Source organism: Capsicum annuum, chromosome 3 (genome assembly GCF_002878395.1).
Source record: "Capsicum annuum cultivar UCD-10X-F1 chromosome 3, UCD10Xv1.1, whole genome shotgun sequence".
Taxonomy (NCBI): Eukaryota; Viridiplantae; Streptophyta; class Magnoliopsida; order Solanales; family Solanaceae; genus Capsicum; species Capsicum annuum.
The window spans coordinates 3,515,906-3,524,000 of NC_061113.1; the positions used below are offsets into that span (position 1 = coordinate 3,515,906).

Sequence of the window (8,095 nt, forward strand, 5' to 3'; positions counted from 1 at the left end):
GGGGCTCTTTAGGACTTTATTGAATTGTAAAAGTACTCACTCAACATATTACAAACTCACAATATTGAATTTTGGGGACTAATAAAATTCCTTTACTTAAAAAAAGACTAAAGAAACGTGACAAACTAGAACAAAAAGACTGAAAGAACTCTATCCAATTGAAGAAGGCAATATCTTGACTAGTTCCTTACGTGTACGAATGTAATTTTAGCCATGTTATGGTTGGCCGCACTTGTGTATATAATGTAAGTGAACGTCCAAAAGTTTAGAATAAAATTTTATATTTTTAAGTTTAGAGCAAAGATGACATCAAGCGGATCCAAAATTAGTAAATTGTGACATGCAAGTGAGGTATTTGGTACGTAGAAATCATATTTTAAAATTATATTATGAAAAAAAGGCTCAGGTTGTAACATGTAATTATTTATAATAGATTTGATCATGTTATACTCGATTTATCTGTCATGTTGAATTACTCACAAAATCATACTAAATTATTATGATTCCAAACTCCAAAGCTACAACAAATAGAAGGAAAAAATAAATTTCAAAATCAACATTAAAAAAACAACAAAATGATATAATTTTATGCTATATTCACCCTAGTTATAAACTCTATGCGATTGACATAGATTCAAATTTTCATTTATAATACCTTTATTTAATCTTATTCACTCATGATCATACTTCTCTTTTATGATTTCAAAGATATAAAAGGAAAAAAAAAGTACATTTCAAAATGATAACATATAAATTATAACCAGGGGCGGATCCAGGATTTTCAGTGAGGGGTTCAATAGTACATATACGGACTAGTCGAAGGGGGGTTCAGTAGTACATATACGGACTAGTCGAAGGGGGTTCAACCTCTATTATTTATACATAAATTTTTTTTTTTTACCATGTAAAAATAGTATAATTTTCTGATGAAGAGGATTCATCCGAACCCCCTGGAATACATGTACATCCGCCATTGATTATATCGATATAAAATTTCATGCTATATTCAACATATATGTCCTGTTGAATTACTCACAAATAACATGACAACATTATCATAAGTTCTCTATTGACTCGATCATAATTTATTTCGAGAACATAAAGTAATATGTCATCTTCTATTGCATAGGTACAGTACATATGTCATCTTCTATTTTTGCAATGCAACATATACAAAACATACATTATACTATAATTAATGGGCTTTAGTTTGTATTTGGGCTTTTGTCCTCATCTTATATGAGCAAGATATTTTCATTCTACTTTTTATGTTTATTTATCTCTTCAATTATCCTTTTTGCATCCCTTTCTCATGACTCTGGTTTTTCATCCTCAAAATATATTATTCCCAAATTCTTGTTGGAGAAAAAAAAATTCTAAAGGATTTAGAAGATTACAAATTGTGAATGCCCAAAATTATAAGAAGAAATGCTTGAGGTGCAATACTTTTTATGAAGACAAAGATAATTCCCCCATTGCATGCTCTTTCCATGGCCACACAAATGGTACATCCTTTCCCAATTCTTGATTTTTTTATTTTGTTTTTGCTTCCCTTTGTTTTATTTATTTACATATTTGATAATTGTGGTGTCCAGACCAATTTTTGCACACCTCAACTAATTTCACGGTATATTTGACACCAACAACATTGTAACAATTAACTTTGTCCAAAGAATTGACTTGAGACCTACCCATGTTATTGACCATTAAACTACACATGTTCTTTGTTTTATCTTTTACCTCACATGATTTGACTATTTATTGGAGACAAGAAATTGTTGTAGACTAGTACTCCTAGTATTAAGATAGGCAAAAAATAAGGATTGACAGACTTAAGAAGAGGTATATAAATACACACTTTTGGACATAGGCTAGCGTTCACGACTCATGTCCATGAGTGACGTATTGTCCGCTTTGGGCTTAGGCCCAAGCATAGAATTGTCTTTCGGGCTACACCGCGATGAGCTTCAAAAGCTTGCATGCCATTCGAAGTGGAGCTATGTCTTATAAAACTCTTCACTTTTTTATTCCATTTCGATGTGGGATTTGCTTTGCCTAATCAGTCAGTCCTTCTTGATCCGCCCTCCGCCAAGGGGATTATAGCTAACAAGTTAACACGGTTGATGGTACACACTTATTAGGTTCGAAGGTGGTGTAGCTCAAAGGACAAATCGTTTAGTTTGACATAGTGGAAAATACGTGCCATGTTCTTGGGCTGTGACGATGGGAGTTTCCAAGGGTAGTCCGCGGTACATTTTGACATTGAATTGCCACGATTTGTGTTCTGTTTTGGGCTGGACTCTGGAGCTATGTAAGTAGTTATCACAGCTAATGAATTCAGTTGTCTGAGATTGATGCGCGATTACTGAGTGAATCATTTGACATTCTAGCTTCTATTCGTATAATTCTTGGTCCTCATATATCCATAGGAACATTTGCATTTGATGATCTCAGGAGATAAAGGACTATTTTCCCTGGCACCACCCCACCAAGGAATCGATGGAGAATGGAGCGATGAATCTGGAGTAATCGTCTACAAATGGAACGACAAAGATAACAGGCCGAATACAGGAAGAGAAAATTGGAAAAAGAGATGGAGTTGCTGTGCTGAATATGATGAAAATGCTCTACCTTGTAGGCAAGGATGGCATGTTTCGTATGATGATGGTTTCACATTATATTAGTACAGTCAAATCCCGCAATAACGAGATGGTGTTATATATGTATATTGACAGACAGACTGACATTTGACGTTTACATCTCTTTTAGTGAAATGTTATAGCGAATGGTTGTTATAACAAGGTCTGACTGTATAAGCGAGTTAGTTTCAATTGCTGAGGAGAATGCTATGATTCACATAATCTTGTACAAATACATCAAAGCAGCAAGAATCTCGAACTGCTTTTAAAAGGGCAACCCATTGCACTAAAGCTCAAGCTATGCACAGGGTCCAGGGAAGGGTCCACCACAAGGGTGTATTGTACGCAGCGCCTTACTTTGCATTTCTGCTACAGGCTGTTTTCAAGGCTCGAACTGTTTTTAAGAATCTTGTAAATAAGATTAGGGACAAATTATGTTGTTTAGCTACAGTAATATTGAACCTTTGAAAGTGTTGACATTTTGTTTTGCCAATCATTTAAAGCTTTACGTTGGTGGAATTGTTAAATCTCCTAATTTAATACTCCCTCCATTCGCTTTTACTTGTCGCTATTTCGCTTCTCGAGGTTAATCTGCATGAATTTCGATTAATTTCTTAAGATATATTTTTCATCATAATAATATGAGATGGCTTAGGTTGCAACTTATTGTAACTCATATTAGTATGATGAAAAAACATATTGTTGGGACCGCGTGTAACTATACCTGAACCTGGGCTCTGATACCACTATTCACAAAATAGTGTTTTGAAGAGAGGTGGAGCTACCTCTATTTATAGACAGAAAACAAACCTACGTTGATATCATCAATGACATCAACACACTACTCTGCCAACCAAATTTAACAAGAAAACAAATTGCATGCAATGTTGGACTAGCCAACCAAATTTGACAAAGCTAACACATTATCTTGCAAGTGTTTGGTAGCAACTTTGTTTAACCAAGTGTGAATCCAAGAAACAAACAAAAGGCCACATTACATATATCTTAAAATATTGGTTAAAATTCATGCAGATTGACCTCGAGAAGTAAAAAGTAAAATTGTGACAAGTAAAAGTAAACGTAGGAAGTATAGTTTACTGGTTACATCGCTTGTTCTCCACAAGCAAAAAAAAAATTTCTTAGTTACATAAAAATTCACGAGTTTAAAGTTTGTGTGTATAAAGTATTCTACACTATAAGAAAAAAAAAACTTAATCTGCTGTTGCAGGTTACACACCGCGCACAAAACTTAAATTCAAAATTCACTTATCTAAATAGGTGGAAATCATTTCTATTACAACTAAACTTTGAATAATATGCCTTTTAGTTGGATTTTTACTTCATGTGATATTTAATTAATCACATTTAACCCATAGTTAAATGAAATGGCCATTTCTCATCCTTATGCTTAACAAAGTTAACAAACTATTGACATCCACTAATATGAAACAACTTTATAATTTATATCAAATACTCCAACAATCTTTATTTCATTGCAAGAAATTAAATCAAAGGAAATGTGGAGTAGGAGAACAATTAATTAAAGTTTTCTAATTACTCATTTGGAGAATATCTAATAGACTTGTTCTTTTGCTTTGGGGCAATACCACATTGACAAATGCCCTCCACACAAAATGGGATCATTAGGCCACAAAAATGCCAGCAATCATTGTATGTCTTGCATGGTGGGTGTGGGTGATTCATGGTAGCATCCATGGCCTCGCTCTTCATACCTAACAAAATACAAAATGAAATCAAACTTTATTTTAATTATCAAAAAGAGTATATGTATATACCAAAGTTTAAAAAAATAAGCGTTTGGAACAATAGTTCTAACAATTTGGTACTCATCAAATGGTAGCATTTCAACCAAACCGGTGTCGTCCAGGGGTCAATGAAGCAGGTCGAGAATCATAAGGTGTTAGGTTCAAATTTCAACAGAGACAAAAATGCTAGGTGATTTCTTTCCATTTATCATGTACTTGTATACAAGTTACCTAGTATCTAATATTGGTGGCAGGTGACAGATGTCACGTGGAATTAGTCTAGGTATGCTAGAACAGATCCGAACGCCACGATTAAGATTTAAAACGAGACTATAAGGATTCTATTTCAATGAAAGAGGGCTGGCGAACTAAGATCTCCTGTCCACTTACAAAATGAATTGCAAAAAATGATCTTTTCAGATCTGATATGTGTAAAAATGAAGATTTCATATGAAAAAGGCATAAAACTAAAAAATAAAAATTATAAGTGACCTTAAAAACCAATTCTCGCTAGAGCGGCACGAGAGAGACATACCAATGGTAATGAGAATTAAACAAACCAAAAACCAAGAGAAGGAACACTTGTTCATTGCCATATCTAAATAAATTAAAGTTGCTAATTTATCTTGGATAGATTTATAGCAACTTGTAGATCTTAAATTCATGGTTCCTTTTGAGAATCCTTATGTATTCTTAATTTATGGTTAATATAATCTGAAATGAGTTGAGCATATTGGCAAGTGATTAAATCACAATCAATTTAGGAAAAATAATCAATTTGCTTCTATTGTTGTAGAAAATTACCATCTTTCCTAGTCAAATTACCATCTTTCCTAGTCGTAATTTTACATGATTAGTCAGAAATAACAAAAACAATATTACATGATTAATCTATCTCTATAATATATATCTACAATTTATATCTATAATATAATCCATAACTATATTTATATCTATATCTATAATCTATAATCTATAATACATGAAAAGTTTGAAGGCCTTACAAAGTTATTTGCATTTTTTGCCCTTCATTAAATGTCTTTTCTTTAGACAAAATCTTCTTTTCGCTATTTTTTCTAATATTTAAGAGTTGAAAGTTAATTAAACATATTTATGATAAAATCTTTCCTTATTAGAAGTCTTAAAAAAAACCGTGCCACAAATACAGTTCAAATGGTGCATATCTCTTATCCTCTGACAGCAAGGGGAAGAGGTACTACATGGTAAACGCAAACCACTTGAAACTTATGTTGATAATATATATATATATATACACACTAAAATATATGTTTATGTTTACATTATTATATTAAAGTGTGAAGTATCTTCGAAAAATGATTTGAACTTTTTATACTTTTATTAAAATCTCCTCAATAGATAAAATTATTTAATTTTAATTAATCAAATGTTATACGTGCGAGACACGTGCAGTTAAACTGATTTACGAGGAGGGAACCTAAAGTAAAAAATTAGGGCTCATGGAGAAATTGGGCTAGTCTGGAATAATGTTTTACTTTTGGGCTAAGAAGAAGTAAGAGGAAAATTTTTGGCTGATTTCAGGATCTATTTCAACATCCTTCACGTTCAGACTTTTATTGTCAGTTTCATGATCTACTTCTTCGATTTCCTCAATAGCAGCTAACATATCACCAGTCCAATTATTTTTCAAAATTTTCTTACTTCTTGTTGATGACATCAGTGCCTTCATTTGTCACGTGATGGGTAGTATGATATCCTGAATTCACGACCAATTTCTTTTTAAAATTGAAGGAAGCCTAGATATCTATTGCTCGACTCTCAGCTGCTAAGCACCTTCCCTCAATCTTTTTCTTCTTCTTCCACCACATGTTTTGTCTAAGCCATGATGCTCTTCGTAGCTCGACAATTTCTTTTTACGTGTCCTACTTTACCACGTTGATAACATCCGAGAGGCTTTTTACTATAGTTGTTAGAAGACTCTTTCTTCTTTGTTGGTGAGCTTGAACCATCTGAGGATTGAGAGTGAGACATATTAATTTCTTTTTCTTTAAAGTTCCTCTTGTATGCTACAAGAGCCCTTGTTTGACAAATACGATGGCCAACTGTTTGGCTTGTATTAGAGTTTATTTTGAATTAGAATTGTTGTAGCTTTTTCTCTAACAAAAAGATTATCTTTCCTGTAAAATAGGCATTAGATAAGACTCTTATAGTTATCTTCATCATGTACAAAATTTGTATAAAAAAAGATGTAACCAACAGAATAATAAAGAAAGCACTTACGTTCAAACCTTCTGGTGTGCTCAACTTTTCTATATGTATGGTATTAGATTTGCCTATCGATCCTATGGCCAATCCTCAAAACTCCAGCAACCTGTTATCACTTGCAAAAGACTCTGATTCTTTCAATATTATTCAGTTGCCAAACCTCTCTCTCAAACTTGATAGAAACAACTATTGTCTTTGGAAAGAAAATACCTTCGACATACTCAGAGCCTTTTCTCTTGACTCCTTTGTTCTTGGTTCCAATCCTCCTCCAAAAACCATTACTGTCGCCCCTTCTACTACAGCGTCCGCTCCCAGCCACGCACAACCAGTGGTTACTTCTAACCCTGAGTATGATGAATGGCGACGCAGTGATCTTCTTATTCTTGTTTGGCTTCGTCAAATAATTTCTGATCCTCTTCTTGGTCACTTAACTCAAGCTACCTCTTCTTATGATGCTTGGATTAAAATTGAGCGCATGTTTCAATCGCAGAAACGCGCCCGAGTTATGCAATTAAAATCTCAACTTCAAAACCTTCCTAAAGGCAATCTTTCCATCACAGAATACTTTGAGAAGAAACGTGCTATCACCGACTCTTTAGCAAAAAACTTGTACATTGTACAAGATGATGACTTCATCTTATTTGTTCTTAATGGCCTGGATTCTTCATTTGGAATTTTTAAGGCTGCACTTAATATGCGTTCTGGTCCTATGACTCCCGAAGAACTGTTTGGACTCCTCCTTCAGGAAGAAGAACGCTTGGCTGAAGAAATTCGTTTGACCACCATTAATACTCAATTTGGCTCTACTCCTTCTCATGCCCTCTTAACTCAAAATTCAGCTTATCCTTCTCCCTCTCCACCCGTTCATAATACCAACCAGTAATCTATTCTTGGACCGCCCCCGCTCTCTAATTTTGTTTCCCATAATTCTCATAATCATGCTCAATCTATAGTACCTCAACAATATTCCCATTCTGCATTCTCTCAGTTCAATAATCGTCAGTCCAAGCGTCATGTGACATGTCAAATATGTGGTAAAACTAATCATGAAGCTCGTAATTGCTACCATCGCTCCAATGAAAAAAATTATCCACCAACAAAGCCATCGCCATCATGGTCAACTCCCAAACAAGCACATTTTGCTTCTCCTTCGGCTATTGTTGATCCTGCTTGGTATTTTGATTCGGGTGCAACACATCATGTGACTTCAGACATGGCTAACCTCTCGTTACAGCCTTACACCGGCAATGATGGTTTAGCGGTTGGTAATGGTATGAAACTTCCTATTTCGCACATTGGCTCATCAATTTTGTCTGCACGCACACAACCCATTCATCTTAAAAATATTCTCCATGTCCCTAAAATTTCCAAGAATTTACTTAGTGTTTCTAAACTAACTTGTGATAATAATGTCTATGTGGAATTTCATCCTTATGATTGCTATGT

The 8,095-nt window shown here is 34.1% G+C and overlaps 1 protein-coding gene and 1 long non-coding RNA gene across 5 annotated transcripts; one reads left to right on the top strand and one right to left on the bottom strand.

Annotated features, from left to right (window-relative positions):
• The first annotated feature begins 642 nt into the window (after positions 1-642).
• Positions 643-3,116, top strand: LOC107864340. Of its 4 annotated transcripts, none has more exons than XR_007053321.1 (3): positions 643-1,505; positions 2,142-2,311; positions 2,430-3,116. XR_007053321.1 is itself a non-coding variant. In XM_047408895.1 (2 exons), exons 1-2 carry the CDS (start codon positions 1,452-1,454, stop codon positions 2,682-2,684), a joined length of 309 nt encoding a protein of 102 aa, XP_047264851.1. In that variant the 5' UTR covers positions 1,259-1,451; the 3' UTR covers positions 2,685-2,801. The 4 variants fall into 4 exon arrangements, 2 of the variants coding, with proteins under 2 accessions (XP_047264851.1, XP_016566175.2); XR_007053320.1 differs by having other exon boundaries at positions 648-1,505; positions 2,455-2,801; XM_047408895.1 differs by lacking the exon at positions 2,142-2,311 and having other exon boundaries at positions 1,259-1,505; positions 2,430-2,801.
• A 962-nt stretch (positions 3,117-4,078) lies between these two features.
• LOC124896950 lies at positions 4,079-5,074 on the bottom strand. Its single transcript, XR_007053322.1, has 2 exons — positions 4,941-5,074; positions 4,079-4,372 (listed from the first exon to the last, which is right to left on the bottom strand). It is a non-coding gene; the product is annotated as an uncharacterized LOC124896950 (long non-coding RNA).
• Between the last annotated feature and the right edge of the window lie 3,021 nt (positions 5,075-8,095).

Excerpts from the sequence above, each read along its gene's own strand:
- LOC107864340 (XM_016710689.2), top strand. The coding sequence starts at position 1,313 with ATGACTCTGGTTTTTCATCCTCAAAATATATTATTCCCAAATTCTTGT. Across the intron at positions 1,506-2,454 it reads TTTCCATGGCCACACAAATG|GAGATAAAGGACTATTTTCC; the intron begins GTACATCCTTTC and ends TGATGATCTCAG.